The 17497-nt window shown below is 50.4% G+C and overlaps 1 protein-coding gene across 3 annotated transcripts in view; it reads left to right on the forward strand.

Moving 5' to 3' along the window:
* The window catches only part of ITGAV (integrin subunit alpha V), a 57048-nt gene that overhangs the window by 18779 nt on the left and 20772 nt on the right, over window positions 1-17497 (forward strand). For 2 of the 3 annotated variants that reach the window (XM_036318570.1, XM_036318572.1), the window contains exons 5-15: window positions 836-897; window positions 2991-3036; window positions 5856-5981; window positions 7110-7154; window positions 8731-8774; window positions 8857-8913; window positions 10302-10354; window positions 10918-11120; window positions 12391-12582; window positions 15481-15526; window positions 17095-17202. In XM_036318570.1, coding sequence (XP_036174463.1) covers window positions 836-897; window positions 2991-3036; window positions 5856-5981; window positions 7110-7154; window positions 8731-8774; window positions 8857-8913; window positions 10302-10354; window positions 10918-11120; window positions 12391-12582; window positions 15481-15526; window positions 17095-17202 — 982 coding nt within the window. The remainder of the gene's footprint in view (window positions 1-835; window positions 898-2990; window positions 3037-5855; window positions 5982-7109; window positions 7155-8730; window positions 8775-8856; window positions 8914-10301; window positions 10355-10917; window positions 11121-12390; window positions 12583-15480; window positions 15527-17094; window positions 17203-17497) is intronic. The other variant, XM_036318571.1, reaches the window with a different exon arrangement.

A 17497-nucleotide genomic window follows, 5' to 3' on the forward strand; every position in this document is an offset into this window, starting at 1 on the left:
GCCCAGAAGCCGTCCCCCAAAAAGGGTCGCCCCCAAGGAGTAGAACAACGGAGTCTGTCATCAGGTAAAAGCACCCGAAAGTGTCGTGTTTAACGCCGCCCGCGTTCATCGACCCCGGAACTACACGTGTTGTGCGGCGTGGTCCGTGCTTTGCTTTTCACAGAACATCGGTTAGGTGCTGGCTGTCCCCTGAAGGTCTGAACTGTGTTTTAAATAGATTCTGTTGTTGTGATTGGCTGTAAAATGTACGTGAGAAATGGATGCGTTAGGAATGTATGTGTTTCTTTACTCGTGCAAAGACCTACCAACTGCAGGATAGTAACAGAGACGGGAATCTCAAAGGGGAGTTTTTAACTCAGATCACAACTCGTCATTGTTTTATGAAGTCAGATAGTGGGTCCTAACCAGTCACCAAAAAAAAAAAAAAAAAGGAATGAAATACGATGAACTACAGAGTGGTAGAGTGTACGGTACCTAACAATGGTGGCAGTGTTCTGTGAAATTGTTTTATTTGTGTGTGTGCATGTTGGTGTGTGTGTGTGTGTGTGTGTGTGTGATAAAATGTAACCTTGCTGTGGTTTGTGGTTAAAAGGAAGACGTGGGAGATTCACCGCCTTCGGTGTTTCTTCTGTTGCCTGGTGACTGGCCGGGCACCTGAATCTGGTCCTCGCTGAGCGAACACGCGTGGGCACCTGCTCATCACGTGGCGGCCGCTCCCAGTGCCGGCGAGTGAGATGCGCGCTGTCTCACCATCACAGCGACGTCGGGGTTGTTCTTGTGTGTTGTTCGCTTGTTTGGGGGCTTGTGTACATTTCCAATCTTTTGTTTATTTTAGAAAACATTGATGCTGACGGACAGGGATTCTGTCAAGGAGGATTCAGCATTGATTTCACGAAGGTAAGTTCTCATTCAATGACTCGGCGAGGCTCCAGGCTGCCTTCCTCTCAGTCCTGGTTAAATGAATCGGCCGACGCTTCAGCTTCGCCGTAGCGACTGCTTGTTTCGTGCAGACAGCTAGTGAGCGTGGCCCAGGCGTTGGATGTTCTCTGCGTTCTCTCCCTCGACGCCGCTTTTGCTGGAATTGGCATCCACATGGGGACGAGGGCGGGGGGGCGTCTCGGCGGGTGGCAGATAACTGTTACGACTCAGCGTTAACATTCCCAGTTAGACGCGTTCCTGGAGCGTTCGCGTTTTCTGGTTTTGACGGAAGCTGATTTTTCACCAACGCTATCGCCGGGAGCTTTATGGCGGAGTTAGAGTCCCGTTACACAGACGCCGAGAGACAAGGGTATTTGCCATCCGTTACGCGCCTGCAGCCCCGAGCGGACCTGAAGCCAGTGAGAGGCGGGACCAGTCGGATGTGCAGGATCCGCGTATTTCTTTTTTTTTTAAATATATTTTATTGATTTTCCACAGAGAGGAAGGGAGAGGGATAGAGAGTTAGAAACATCGATGAGAGAGAAACATCGATCGGCTGCCTCCCGCACACTCCCTACTGGGGATGTGCCCGCAACCCAGGTACATGCCCTTGGCCGGAATCGAACCCGGGACCCTTGAGTCCGCAGGCCGACGCTCCATCCACTGAGCCAAACCGGTCAGGGCAGGATCCGCCTATTTCTAACGAGGACCACATGCTTTCCAGAGCTGATGGTTTTTATCTTTTTCCTAAAATAAGAGTTGGGCTTGTATTTTCAAAGGGAAAGTTTCTTGAGCACTTTCCTTCCTGGGGCTTGTCTGTGTGGTTATTTTTGGGTGGGGGGTCTGAGCATTTTGAATGTGAAATTGAGACTATGAATCACTTCTTAGAGGAATCTCAGAAATATGCTGATTGGTTAAAAGTAGTGCTTCCTCAGAAAGCTTCCTGCAGCTTTCTTGTAGAATGTGAGGAGGCGTGCCTTAGATTTATTAGAACATCAACTATAATCATCATAAAGCATTTTCTTTCTTAAAAAATGTTTGTTTTTTATTAAATTTTTTTTTCTAGACTAGGTACTGAAACTTATGGTTAGCTTTCCTTACTAAGTAATTGATTTTAATTTACTCAATTTGAAATTCATAATCCAAAATTTACTCAGTTCAGAATTTAAGGAAGCAAAACGAAGAGATAAAGTATGGCGATAAATATTAGGTTTAAACTTGCGTGATATATTTTCAAATGGCTACTGTATTTTTTAAAAAAGTGTCCATGTTTTCTGTGCCTACACCGGTAGGAATATTCTCATAGGAACAGTCATTGCTGAATTCACTGCTCACTTCTCCGCCTCCTGTCTGAGGAAAGGTGTCGTTTTAGAGCAGATGACTTAGAAGTATCTACCATGTTGCTCAGCCACGCGGGAGGATGCTGAGAGCGGGAAAGGGCTTTGTGAGCACTGGGAGGGGGACGTCGTTTCCTTTACCTCCAGCCCGAAGAAATGTCCGAGATGTGGAGCTTAAGCACGACCTGCCGTGAATCAGGTCCTTGTAGCCGGCTCGGGTACAAGCAGTGCTGGCCAAGAGTAACTTGTGTATATCATACACCCTGGAAATCTGCCTTCTCAGCCCGCTCCTGCTTAGGTCTGCAGGAGACTAAAGCTCCCTTTAGCTGAAACATTTGTAAGGATTTCATGAGGGAAGGCTGCCGTGTAGTCACACATGTAACAGACAATATTAAGGAGTGACTTTTTTCCGTGTTGTAACCCTGTGATAACTTCTGTACCCAGTTTGTGAAGCAGCCTCGAGCCACGGAATCTGTGGGTGTTGTGTTACGTTCATTAACTTTCATATATTAAATGAACATAACTTCTCATTTTTGTTGTATTTTAGAAAAGGCACGTTGAGAATACCTGAGACTGAGTTGGATGAGTCTGAGATTTGTGATCCTGTTCGCTCTAATATATGTGTATCTGTGTTCCATTCCTCTATGTACATCGATGCAGCTCATGTTTAACTCACTGCTTCCCGTGTTTAAAGCCCCTGCTTTTAAATACATCGTTTTGTCTGATTTAATCTAGGCCGACAGAGTGCTTCTTGGTGGTCCTGGGAGCTTTTATTGGCAAGGTAGGTTAACATGGTTTAATCACCCGATAATGACCTGCTAATTAGCACCCACCTGTCTTACCGTGTCCCTGTGAGATTTCACATTATTATTATGTTAGTATACACATACTTTATTGTTGATGGCATTACAGAGTCTCCCGTTTCCGCCCCTTTACCCCTCTCTGCCCAGCCTCTACCCCCCTCACGTCTTCACCCCCCCATTGCCCATGTCCATGGGCCGTGCATATGAGTGTGTAAGTCCTTCGGTTTATCTCTGCTCGTCCCCCGACCCCCACATCGAGGCACACCCGTCTGTTCCACGCCTCCCTGCTTCAGGTCTTACTTTGTTGTTCAGTTCATTTTGTTCATTAGATTCCACACATAAGTGAGATCATGTGATGCTTGTCTTCCTCAGATTGGCTTATTCCACTTAGAAAGAAATAGAAAAATACAATATACAGGGTGTAGAGGGTGTCCCCAAAAATGTATATACACTTTAGCGGCTAATAACTCGATTTTTAAAATGAACTGTGTGTTCATAAACATTGACTTTGTAATCATTGAAAATACACACACATTTTCGGGGACACCCTGTTCAATCACTGACCAGTTCCACAGTGTTCTTTAAAGGGATTATAAGACAGTACTTCTAGTGTTGTGCATGTATAGCGTATACATAATATACAGCAGTACATGTATCCTTAGGAGAAAATAACCTGGATATTTAAAAGGTGAAGTGTAAGTTAGGGTATAAAGAGAGTTCAAGTCCTTTCCGTGTTGGCGCGTGTCCTCCGTGTCTGCTGTGAGCCCGCGACGGGAGTGGCAGGGAGTGTGCGGCTGAGCTGTGACGGGCAGGTGGCGGCGCCCCGGACGCTCCGGCTCTGACAGTGTTTGGAATGTGCTCGTTCGGATATTGAAATGGTGGTTTTCTCACTCACCACTGACAGCAAGAACGATGTCTTTGTGTTGGGAGTTTTCAAAATAGAGGATCATATTAATTTCCAAAAGGATGTAGTTAAACTGGCATTGATGGTTGATGTGAACATACAACATGTTCTTCGTCACTCTGGGAGGTCTAATAAAGTTGCCATCTGAACACATAACAGACCAAGGTCTGCTGACGGCTTCAGAATCCTTAGCCACATGCGCTTCTCCGCTGGCTTGTTCCGTTGGTCATTAGACACACGTGTATTTTCTGTGGAGAAAGCCGTTTGCCAGCCGGCGCTCCTGTTCTCGCCACTCCGGTGTTTGCGGCGTGGCCAGATTGGGGAGAAGGGGGACCCTCCAGCCAGATGGGTTTGAAGTGGCCGGACGCTGCTTTTGCTCCCACACTCGACGCTACGCGTGTCTTACCTGTTCTCTGCGGGAAACCGCCTTCGCTTCATAGGCAGGGCGGCTCAAGAGAGATTTGCTGAAGGGAGTAAGGTGTCCTGGGAAGTGGGAGTAACTGAAAGTGAAGGGGGGGCAAAGGAGAGAAGGGAGAAAAGAAAAGCCAGGCCCAGGCTGGGGTCAGTGTGAGAGCCGCGCTCGCTACGGCCAGGGCTGGCTTCCTGTGAGTGACGCTGGCCTGGACAGCGGCGGCAGGAGGTGACACCCGGCCGGTACGGCGTTGCGGTGGAAACAGTAGCTCTAATTGCACACGAGGAAATACATGCTCACCGTTACATGAATAGACATGAAACAGGTTTCTTCTTCTTGCTGCTGGGTGTGCTGGTCATGGGGCAGGGACGTGTCTCATCAGCTCGTGTGGGAACCAGTCGGGGCGGGCGGTGTGGGCGCTGCCGTTGCTGGAGCCACCGCGGTGCCCGTGCCGCGTCTGAGCGGCGTCTCCTTTGCCGTGCCGGGCGCCCGGGCCGGGCCCTCCCTGTGCCTAAGTGAGGACGGTGCAGGTGCCAGTGGCGTCCTGGGCCCTGGGTTTCGCGGTAAACGGGGGTGAGCCGGTCTGTGGCGGAGACTCGGGGGCCGGGCAGAGCCTGTGATTTTGTTCTCATGAGATGACAGTGAGCAGGTTCCACCGTGAACAGACCTGTTGGAGGGAGCTTCCGTGGACCCCGGCACTGTCTCTGTGAGAACAGGGACGCGATGGTGGCGCTTTCGGCCGAAGAGATGAGCCTTTTCCTGTTCTTTGCTTGGGAGACACTGAACGGCCCCCCGGCCCCCGTGTGTCAGGTCCCGGGTGGCCCAGAGGGTGAGGAGCGCCCCAGACGGACAGTTTCTCCCGGTCATTCCCGCCCTGGGCTGCACGGAGAGGGACAGGGCTCGGCCTTTGGCCGCTACGGCTTCTTCCTGCAGCAGCAGAGGGCAGAGGTGGTTTTCTCAGGCCGCGGAAGTGGCGGCTTCGGCCTGAGTTTCACGTCGTCTGAATTTGTCTGCCAAGTCACTGCCGGTTGAGAAGGAAAGTGAGCTTGCCCACCAGGCTGCTTCCTAAAGGTCTTCAGATAATTCGCTGGGAAAAGTCAGTTGACCCAGTGATTCTTACGGTGAAGGAAAAGATATTTCATTACTTCAGTTCATTTTTCCAGTTCTCAGAGATTTTGTTGGAAAATAGCCCTTGATTTTATTCCATTTACTTAACATTGATTTTTTTTTAGGGAATTAAGACAAAGTCTCTACTCAGAAAATTTTGTTTATTAGCAGAGACCAATTTTAAGTGTGTACTGGATTGAACAGAAATAATTGTGGCTTAAAAATAAAATCCAGTCTCAGATTGAATGTGGTGAAGGAGAGGCATTCACGGCTCATCATCCGAAGTCATAACTCCCAGGCTGCTTTCTTCGTACAGGGCCCCCACCGTCTGCCTCTTAACGTTCCCACTCGAAAGCGACTTCTCTGTGTTCCAGGCCAGCTCATCTCGGACCAAGTGGCAGAAATCGTTTCTAAATACGACCCCAAGGTTTACAGCATCCAGTACAGCAACCAGCTGGCAACGCGGACCGCGCAGGCCGTGTTTGACGACAGCTACTTGGGTAGGTGACGCCGACACCGGAGTGGACTTGTCCTGCGGTTGCTGCTTTACGTGGGAAAACCTTTCATGTGAAATAGATTAAGGTCTTTGTGTTTGTTTGTTTTTAATGTAAGGGGCGTATAATTTCAAATTGTTACTGAATACTCAGGTTACGTTACATTTCAGTAACTGGAATTTAAGAGCATGAGCGTTTATGCCAGCGGTTCTCAACCTTCCTGATGCCGCGACCCTTTCATACAGCTCCTCATGTTGTGCTGACCCCCAACCATAACATTATTGTCATGGCTACTTCATCACTGTAATGTTGCTGCTGTTATGAATCGTCATGTAAATATCTGATATGCAGGATGTATTTTCATTGTTACAAATTGAACATAATTAAAGCATAGTGATTCATCACACAAACAATATGTAATTATATATGTGTTTTCCGATGGTCTTAGGCGACCCCTGTGAAAGCGTCGTTGGACCCCCAAAGGGGTCGTGACCCACAGGTTGAGAACCGCTGGTTTATGCTACGATAATAGCAGATAACGTTTAAGTTATGCTACTGGCTATGGCACCAAGTGCTTTTCAGTGTTTCCGCATTGAATCCCCACAGGAAGTCTGTAACGTGCACTGTTATTGTTCGCATTTTACATAAAATAAACTCGGGCCCCGAGAGGCCGAACAACTTGCCTGAAGCCCCTCACTTAGAACTTGCTGCTCTGAGTGTCACACCAGGCGGCCTGACCCCGAGCCTGAATTAATTATTGTATTAAACGACGGCTGTGGCGTTAGGGTTTCTGAACGTTTGTTCTCTTCTTCAATGTCTCTGACTCATTAAACCCAGTGCACACGACAGACACAGTGCTTTGCTGGCTGAGAACGTCTGCTACTGGGTGATGAATTGCAGATTTACCGTTTCTCAGTAGCTCTGACGTTGGTAAAAGCCTTGTTTTTCTAATAGAATATTTACTCTTCGAATATTTAGCTCAGGCACTTTAAGGTGCATCTCCTGTGCACGTGCGACTCTGACCCCAGGGCAGGAAGTATAGCAGTTGGAGGAATTGCAGTTGGAGGAGAGCGCGCTGAGTGGCGAGGGTGACGGTGCCCGCCTGACGCTGTCCACCTTCTGTCCCCGGTGCAGGTTACTCGGTGGCGGTCGGCGATTTCAACGGGGACGGCATCGATGGTACGAAAGGCCTGAGCTGCGTTTCTTCCTTTTTTACACACGGGGGCCGGCGTTGAGCAAGTCCAGCCACTGACGGGCTCTGACACCGTTTCAGGGACTGTCCCAGGAATGAGGGGGGGGTTGGTGCATGGACAGGAGCTGGCCGTGTCCGAGGTCCTCAAGCCACGGCTGCGACGATGGAGCCTGTGCTGGGGGCGGGGGGCTCAGTCTCCCCCCAGCAGCCCCTTCCCCGCCCCCCAGTTACGGGCAGACCTTGTTTCTTGAACGTCTCCCATCTCCAACAATTCAGTCCTCCACCAAGTTGTTCCCAGAAAGAAATGTCTCGGTTGTTGACCAAAACTCCAGTTTTCGACCCGACAGCGCTTTCCGGCTGGCACCTCAGCGGGACTGCAAGCCCCTGGCAGGCGACGGCCGAGGAGAGGGGGCCTCGCTGCTGGGATTGGCGCCCCTTTAAAACGAGAGGCCTCCACCGGGCCAGCCTTGCGAGGGTGTGACTGTGCTCACAAAACAGCAACCACGGGCAGTTGGAGAGCTAGGAAACCCTGTTGGTTTGGACAAAAGAAAGCAATGAGCCTGGGGGAGCGTTCGGGAGGCAGGGACAGGAATAACTGCTTTAAGGCTGGCAGGCGGTGGGTCTGTGAATTTAAGAAAAGAGTGTTTGTTTATACATTGAACAGCACATCAGGCAGGGACTGTTCATAGGAAAGGCTGACGTAGGGAATCAGTGGGGTCTGGAACGATTACCTTAATTTACATTATTTAATGGGAGAATGACTCAGTTTTTGAAGGAATCGCTGCTCAGCCTCTGGGGTGAAGTTCGTTCCAGAGACCAGCGTCCACTGTGTTTCCTGGGCTCCGCCTCCTTGCTCAGCAGGCGGTCCCCACGGAGGGGCGTGGCTGCTCCTTCCTCAGGCTGATCGGTACCCTCCCCCTGGGCTCTGGGCACGGTGGTCACCCACCCTCTGTCCGCCCGTCACCCCTCAGAACTCACCTGGCGGCCGCTGACTTGCCCTGATTCGGATCCCGTTTCGGAGTAACTGCCGCCCCTGCCCTATTTCATTGGCTCTGCTGGTTCTCTTCCTTCTTATCTTTTTCTTAAATATATTATTGACTTCAGAGAGGCGAGGAGAGGGAGAGAGATAGACACATTAATGATGAGAGAGAATCATGGATCGGCTGCCTCCTGCACGCCCCACACGGGGATCGAGTCCGCAACCTGGGCCTGTGCCCTGACCGGGAATCGAACCCTGACCCCCTGGATCCTAGGTGGACGCTCAGCCCCTGGGCCACGCCGGCCAGTGCTTCTCTTCATTCTTGGGCCACTTTGTCTCACTGCTCTTTTCCTCCAGATTACACACAGGCGCCTATTGGAGGGTCCTCATGAGTCTGTTTTGTACGTGTTTGATTTTGTGGTTGAAAGCACACTGGTCACTGGTTATGGAGAACCGATTCTTTGAAAAATCTCTTACTTATCGTCCGTTGAAATAACAAAACCTAGAGCTTTCTGACATGTCCCTTCCTCCATTAGTTCCCAATGTTGGTCTTCAAAATGAGTAATTGAGTTTTTTCTTTTCAGACTTTGTCTCGGGAGTTCCCAGAGCAGCGAGGACTTTGGGAATGGTAGGAAAGTGAACAAATATTTTTTAGAAATCTCTGGGCTATCTTACCTTTCCCTGTGCCTCACACTCTGGTCCCCGCACAGGTTTATATTTATGACGGGAAGAACATGTCCTCCTTGCACAACTTCACTGGCGAGCAGGTACGCGTCTGAAACGTCCCCCGCTTCGCACCTTAATGTCAGCATTCCTAACGTCTTACAGGTTTCCTTGGCGAATCCCAATGGCTTAATATTCAATATGTAATAGATGTTGGTTCAGTATTCAATAGTACAGATGTAAAATGGGCTTTAGGTATTTTATATTGTTTTAATCAAAGTAATTTGTTTAGGCAAACACTTTTGTAATTGCATGTTGTGCTAGTTTTTTTAAAAGGAAATGCAGAACCAGGTCACTCACACACAAAACCAGGAACGTCCTTTTTCTTTGCTGATGTCGCTAACCTCTCCCCTAAGGAACGCTCTGTGCTTTGTAAACGTCCCGGGTGCGGGTTTACTCCATGAGGTGGTAACGACACGGGAAAAGTGCGTTAGCACTCGGGGGAACAGCTGTCTGGTTTTCAGCTCCCGGCTCAGGCCCACGTCCTGCTCAGCAGAGATGGTTGGGCCTCGCGAGAGGGTTGATAGCAACAGGGAGTGGACCCCGGTCCCCACAGCCTCTTCCCATTGGGGGACAGTCAGGGTTGCTGCTCAGCTGGGAGCGAATGGCCTGCCATTGGGGTGCAGGGGGGTGTCCCTCTGTGCTGGGACGGCTTCCTCACCTCAGGCAGCTCCTCCTGTGTGTGATCCTCCTGTGTGCAGGCATGCTCCTTCTCCTGTGTGTAGGCATGATCCTCCTGTGTGCAGGACATGATCCTCCTGTGTGCGGGCATGCTCCTCCTCCTGTGTGCAGGCATGCTCCTCCTGTGTGCAGGCATGATCCTCCTGTGTGCAGGCATGATCCTCCTGTGTGCAGGCATGCTCCTCCTCCTGTGTGCAGACATGATCCTCCTGTGTGCAGGCATGATCCTCCTCGGCTCTGTGGGGAATCTCGGCTTTGCGTTAGGACCATTAGGCAGCCCTGTGCTCCCATGCCCAGTGTTACTATTATTATTACTTTAAATATTTTTATTGATTTCAGAGAGGAAGGGAGAGGGAGAGAGAGAAGCATCCATGATGAGAGAGAAGCATGGATCGGCCGCCTCCTGCACACCCCACACTGGGGACGGAGCCCAAACCCGGGCCTGTGCCCTGACTGGGACTCAAACCGTGAGCTCCTGGGTCATAGGTCGACGCTCACCACTGAGCCACGCCGGCCGGGCTGTATGTGTCGAAGTCACTGAAATGATGCACGCGGGACACGCTCTGCTCGTGAATGCAGGAGAGTAACACGCTCGGTGCCTGAGGCTGCCGTGTGGGTGGATAAACAGCAGAGGCGTTCAGGCTGAAGCACTGTGCGCGGAGGAACCGCCCGTCTCCTTGACACAGAGACCACGGCTGCCGGTGTCAGACCGGCCGGAGGGGGTAACCTGTCCTTTCGTCTCCTTTCCCAGATGGCTGCGTATTTCGGATTTGCTGTCGCTGCCACAGACATCAATGGGGACGAGTAAGTCAAAGACGGTGTTTCCAGAAACTGCTTTCGTCCGCGCTGACGAGCGCTTTCCTAAAACTCAGCGTTTCCTCTCTGCCCGGTCCCGCTCCTCTGAGGCTGCTGAGCAGGGAACCGGTTTGAAGCAGCCTTACCAGGAATGCTAGGCGGCCTCTATGTTTTCCATCATCCCTCTTATTTTATATTTATTTTATTATTTAAATTTTATTGTTGAAGTATTACCAATGTCCCCGTTTTCCCCCACTGCCCTCTCCCAGCCGCCCCCCGCCCCCGCCCCAGGCCTTCATCCCCCTGTTGTCGGGGTCCATGGGTGATGCTGGTACACATGCGAGTTCATGAGCTGATGCCTTCCCCCTCCGCTGCCAGCCCTCATAATGCCTTTTAATAGCTTTGATCGTATGAAGGAGAGAAGTAATGGTGTGGATTGCTCCTGGTTTTATTAGACGAGTTGGAGGGGCCTTCAGCTTTGGAATGGTCGTTCTGAGCCTCCGTGTGGCTGGGAGGTGGGGGGGGGGGAGTGATGGGCGGACTGGATCCGCACGAACGGGTCCGTTCCCTAGTTACGCGGACGTGTTCGTGGGCGCCCCGCTGTTCATGGACCGCGGCTCGGACGGGAAGCTGCAGGAGGTGGGGCAGGTCTCCGTGTCCCTGCAGACGGCCTCGGGCGACTTCCAGACGACCAAGCTCAACGGCTTCGAGGTCTTCGCGCGGTTCGGCAGCGCCATCGCGCCCTTGGGAGACCTGGACCAGGACGGCTTCAACGGTAAGGCCGGGCGGCTGTGGGCCTCGTGTGCCGGGTCCAGCTGGAGAAGTTCTGCCCCGTGACAGCCTCCTTCCGGGGGCGGATGCGGGCGAGAGTGACAGACACCCAGGTCCAGCGCGAAGGTGCTCTTCCCATAGAAACCGGAGCGAGCATTTCAAAAACGGATCCCACGCGCTGCTGTTCGTGCAGCAGAGCAGATGGGGCAGTGCCCCTGGGAGAGGGACGGCCCGGCCCCCAGCCCTGCCCTGGCCCGTGAGCCGGAGTGCCCCCTGCTGCCCACCATGCGGACAAGCGCAAACTCAGCGCCAGGCACCGGGGCAGCTGTCACACACGCAAAGCTGCGATTGGTGTGAACATTTTTAAAGCTGCAACTTCGTTGTGACTGAGGGAGGTTCTCGCTCCCTTCACGAGGGCAGAGGAACAAGCTCGCTGTTTAGAAGAGTCCCGTTTAGTCACTTACTCAATCGCTGCAGGTATTTTTAAAAAAATGTAGGTGGCTTTTATGATGGGGTGAAATATAGATTACACGTGGCCAAGATTTAGAAAAGACACTGTTAAAGCCCTTTCTGAGAGGCCTGCATAGTTGAACCGTCAGTGTGTGTGTCATCAACAGCAAGTAGGGACCTGCCCCTTAATATCTAAAGAAAGTTAAACATGAAGAAGGAAACTCACACGTCTCTCCCGGGGCCCGGGCAGCGGGTGGGGAGGGTGTGGCTAGCGGCAGAGGGAGCGGGAGTGGGCGCGTTTGTAAAATATTTCAGTTAGAACGGGTCACAGTGACCACTTGGTGGGTTTTGCTTTAGTTTTTTTTTTTTTTTTTAAGAATTCCAGGCGTTTATTGGTTTATGTTAGTTCAGTGTAAGCTGAGCAAGACCAAAAAGGATTTCTGATTTTCAAGTTTCCAAGCCACATTGACTTTTGCTTTTGGGGAAAAAAAAACACAAAAAAACCAAACCACGCGCAGCTGCTGGCTGGATGTGGGAGCCAGGGCAGCCTGGGAGGGGTCTGACCCTCACCCCGTCCACTGGAGGGCGAGGAGCTCGAGGCCCCGGAAGGTTAGCTGACTGGTCGCGGGTCAGACCCAGAGCGTCTTCCTCCACTTGTGTCACTTCCACCCGGTGCTGCTGAGTCTCCTCGGGTTCGAGGCTGCCTTTGAACGGGACACGCTAAGCCCTCTTCTCTCCATCCCGCCCCTCCCTTCCTCCTTCCTCCCCCTCCTCCTCTCCCTCTCTCACGTCTCCCTCTCCGCCCCCCCTTCCTTCCCCCCCAGATATCGCCATCGCCGCTCCCTACGGGGGTGAAGATAGGAAAGGGATCGTTTACATTTTCAACGGCAGATCCACGGGCTTGAACGCGGCGCCGTCGCAGGCCCTGGAGGGGAGGTGGGCCGCGCAGAGCATGCCGCCCAGCTTCGGCTACGCCATGAAGGGAGCCACGGACATCGACCGCAACGGGTACCCAGGTGCGGCCACACTGAGCGCGCAGGCGCTCGGCCCGGAGCAAACGGCCTGTGCTGAGAGGTGCTGTGCTGAGCGGGTGCTGTGCTGAGTGGGTGCTGTGCTGAGTGGGTGCTGTGCTGAGCGGGTGCTGTGCTGAGCGGGTGCTGTGCTGAGTGGGTGCTGTGTTGTGTGGTGCTGTGCTGAGTGGTGCTGTGCTGTGTGATGCTATGCTGAGTGGGTGCTGTGCTGGGTGGATGCTGTGCTGAGTGGGTGCTGTGCTGGGTGGATGCTGTGCTGGGTGGTGCTGTGCTGAGTGGATGCTGTGCTGAGTGGTGCTGTGCTGAGTGGATGCTGTGCTGAGTGGGTGCTGTGCTGAGTGGGTGCTGTGCTGAGTGGTGCTGTGTGTCAGTTCAGTCCAGGATCTCACGTGCTGGTTGGGCCCCGCGGTGGTTGTGGTGCTGCTCTGACTGCCCAGGGGGCATTGCAGGAAAGGCAGCTCTGTTTCCCGGGCGTTTCCAGCAAAACCACGGGCTCTGAGCTTCCTGCGTTGAAGTCTGTAAGGAAATCCAGGGAAGTTACACACAAGCGGAAAAACGCTCCTTTTGAGTTTTTGAACGTTAGACATCTTTTTTAAAAAAATGTATTTTTATTGAGGTCAGAGAGGAAGGGAGAGGGAGAGAGATGGAAACATCAACGGTGAGAGAGAATCATGGATCGGCTGCCTCCTGCACACCCCACACGGGGGATTGAGCCACAACCCGGGCCTGTGCCCTGACCGGAAATCGAACCCGGGACCCTTCAGTCCGCAGGCCGACGCTCTGTCCACTGAGCCACACCGCCAGGGCCTTTTTTGGTTTTCAATGATCTAACATTTTCGTGGATTTGACTAATCATTGTGGTTTTTAACAAATACGTTATTTCATGTAAGTCTCTGGAGAATGCGCGCTATTTCAGCTCATCACCTTCTTCTGGATGAGAAGAGAGACTCAGAAAGGGCGTTGGCCCAACATGCCCGCTGGTTTGAGCCAGTGGAGAAAGTGAGATTTTTATTTTCTGGCTCATATAGACCTGGGATTATCGTGGGTCTATTCCTTAAACGAATATAGTGCAGAAAACGTAACTGCCTTTTTTTGGGGACAGTTACTGTGAGCTCAGTGGGCAAGTCTGTTGAAGCGCTCTTAGAAATACGACAGGAAGTTGATTCTTATCTCTGTCTGTGTTCAAGGATTTTCTGGTTATAAGTGCAATATATTTATAGAACTTTTAGCAAATACAGCAGAACGTATTTTGCAATCTTTTTTCCAATGCATTCATACACATTTATGAACAAAATAGAATTGTGCTTTATGCACTATTAATAGCATATTTTATTCACTGAAAGTATCAGAAATGTTTTCCCATGTCACTAATTTTTCTTCAAAAGCATGAGTTTTATATTTTTCATTTTATCAAATGACTATATCGTATCGTATTTGCCTATTTTGGGGCATTTATATTGTATATAATTCTGGTGTGTATACACCTTATTTTTAAAATTTTTTTATTTTTTTATTATTAGACAAAGTTTTAAAATTGTTTTGTCAAAGATAAGCACGTTGTTTTTTTTTTAAGTTTGTTGATCGCTTGTCAAACTACAATCCCACTCCCTCTAAACGAAGGTTTTGCCACTTTTTAAACCACTTACCAGCAGTGAGTGAGGGTCCTCCTCTCACATTCATTCCCATGTCGAGTGTCATCTTCGTTCCCTGTAGAGTAACTTTATGTGGCGGGTGGAAACTGTCCTTTTGTCTTAATTTTCAGTTTTTGGTTACTAGTGAGGGTAAGCGTTTTGTTTATTTGCATCTATTTACTTCTGTGAATTTCTTTTTTTACATCTTTTTTTCTCTGTTTTATTGGGATTGAGAAGTTCTTAATTTTTTTGTAGTACAATCTGCCTGTTTTTATGTGTTTTTTTCCCCCACGTACTTTTTTTTTTTTGGCCAGGAAAGGGCTTCCTCCAATCTAGCTTGTTTATACTGTGAGATAGAGCTGCGAGAGCATTTTTTCTTTCATTAATTCATTTTTTTTTACCTTGTGGCAGGTGCCTTAAAATAGCATGTTTTAGGCTATTAACTCAACTAAGACAAAAATAGGTTTACAGCTGTTCGTGTGGAAAATAATGACAATAATAAATAATAGAACAAGAATAAACTCTGTGCTTCCTATGCACATAGCTGTACACCTCCTTCTCCCTGCCCCCGTATACTTCTTAGCTTCTCACATTTGCTTTTTTGGGCATAGAGAAGTTCTTAATTTTTTTGTAGTACAATCTGCCTGTTTTTATGTGTTTTTTCCCCCCACGTACTTTTTTTTTTTTTTTTTTGCCAGGAAAGGGCTTCCTCCAATCTAGCTTGTTTATACTGTGAGAGAGAGCTGCGAGAGCATTTTTTTTCCTAATTGTGAGTCCTTTTCACCTCTCACATATGAAGACGAATGCCTTCTGTCTGTGTTGATGTGAGTGCTGTCTGCTGTCAGTTCTAAGTATTCTAAACGTATGCGATGTGCTTTTTGGTTTTGGTTAAAAAAATAAAAAGAAAATGAAAAAATACCTGTACAGCGGCATCCACAGGCACCACAGGGCTTCCCTCGTGGTCCATGTTTTGGGGTTCTGCTCCCCACTTTGCTGGTTTTACGAAGTGTCCATGGGAAGACCGTCCGCTCGAACGGAAGACTCGTTGTATGAGGAGCGTTTGCCGTCGGCAGTAGCTCATTTCGAATTTTCCTATCCTAGACTTCTAAAGGTCGTCTTCCGCCTCCTCATGGAGGTAGATTTGAGACTGTGTTTAACACCTGATCGTTGTATTGGAAGCTGTATGGAATGGTATGTGAATTTTAAAGAATCACTATCATTATTATTAACATTTTTTCTGCTCTCTTTTAAGACTTGATTGTGGGAGCTTTTGGTGTGGACAGAGCTGTGTTGTACAGGTGAGCGCCTTCCCATCGCCGCTTCTGCTCTGAATTAATCGAACGTTTTATAGTTAAGTCCCAGTGCTTTAAGTTCAGCGTAGTTTTCTGGAAATGACGGCACAACCTGTTCTTTCTCTTTAAGATTTACTGCAGGCAAGCGGTGCCTGTAGAAGGAGAGGTCCCCACGTAGAGAAAGCGTAGACGTCGTTAATTTCCGAAAGCATGTAGGGTCTCCCTCTTCGTTCTTGCAATCGTGTCTAGAGAGTCTCCTACCTTTTCAGTGTCCCCCAAATTCTAGGCGTTGACGTTTTCCGCTGAGAGGCGAGAAACTAACTCGTGTTTGTGTGTCACATTCTGAGCACGGAGGCCGTGTGCAGCGACTCCCGGGACCACGGTTGCTCAGAGCAGCGTGGACGTCCAGGCCTGTGTCTCCCAGCTTCGTGCACCTTCCCAGTTACTCTGTGCCCACAGTCCCTCCTGCCCTGGGCCGTCCTGCCGCCTCCCAGGAGATGAAGGTGCTCACCTTCCATGGCCGCGGGCGCGGGCAGGACGCTCCGGCAGCTGCTGGGCCGGGGCTGGAGGAGCGCGACTGGCTCCCGGGCCCGTGTCCGCCAGACGCATGTCCTCGGCTGGGGGTTGGGGCGGCGCAGGCCGGAGCGGCTGCGTTTCCGGACAGAGTTTAAATCGGTGCCTCTTTCAGTTTTTATTTTATTTATTGTAAGTTTTTAAAAATATATTTTTATTGATTTCAGAGAGGGAGAGAGAGGGAGAGAGAGATGGAAACATCGATGATGAGAGAGAATCATGGATCGGCTGCCTCCTGCACGCCCCCTACAGCAGATGGAGCCCACAACCCGGGCCTGTGCCCTGACCGGGAATCAAACCGTGACCTCCCGGTTCATAGGTCGATGCTCAACCCCTGAGCCACGCCGGCCAGGCTCCATTTCAGTTTTTAAAATGGCTGCTCATGAAGTAATACATGCAGGCGGTAAACATTCAATAATATAAAAAGGGCATACAATGGAGAAGCCTCTTCTCAGACTAGTCATTAGTTTACTAGTGTGCACACTCAGAAACATGCTAGGCGTTACAATGATTGTGTGTGTGTGTGTGTGTGTGTGTGTGTGTGTGTGTGCATCCTTTGCACACCGTGGCTTTCTCCCGTGTCGCACTGACAGTGCCTGTGGTGTGTATCTCAGCTCCCCCGTAAAAGCACGGATGGCGCACGGCCCTCGTTCCGCTGTGAGCGCAGCGTTAGGTCCATGGCGCACGGCTGGCTTCGCTGTTCTGCTTTTGTGGGCAGAGTTCAGAGAGTTTGGCCAGTCGTCCCGCTTAGCCTGGGCCCGAGGGATTTGCTGGTCACGGGACGTCCTGCTGGAATCAGGGCAGCCCCGGGCGACGGGGACAGTGGTCATTCTGAGGTTTATTTCTTGTCTTTTCACTGCCCTGTGAGTGTGAACCCGAAATGCTCAGTCAGCCCAACATTGCAGACAGCTCCTTCATTTTCCTCATTCCCATCTCTCTCCCTCTCTCTCTCTCTCTCTCTCTCTCTCTCTCTCTCTCCCCCTTTCTGTCTCCCCCCCCAGAGCCAGACCGGTCATCACAGTCAGCGCTGGCCTTGAAGTCTACCCAAGCATTCTAAACCAAGACAATAAGACCTGCTCGCTGCCTGGGACAGATCTGAAAGTTTCCTGGTAAGAGTATTAGCCGAATGTTGTGATTATTATAGTTATTATTCTGATGAGTGGTTCAGTTATTTTATTTTATTTTTATAAAATATATTTTATTGGTTTTTTTACAGAGAGGAAGGGAGAGGGATAGAGAGTTAGAAACATCGATGAGAGAGAAACATCGATCAGCTGCCTCCTGCACACCCCGTACCGGGGATGTGCCCGCAACCAAGGTACATGCCCTTGACCGGAATCGAACCCGGGACCCTTCCGTCCAGAGGCCGATGCTCTATCCACTGAGCCACACAGGTTAGGGCAC

This window comes from Myotis myotis, unplaced genomic scaffold (genome assembly GCF_014108235.1).
Source record: "Myotis myotis isolate mMyoMyo1 unplaced genomic scaffold, mMyoMyo1.p scaffold_m19_p_8, whole genome shotgun sequence".
NCBI classification, from domain to species: domain Eukaryota; kingdom Metazoa; phylum Chordata; class Mammalia; order Chiroptera; family Vespertilionidae; genus Myotis; species Myotis myotis.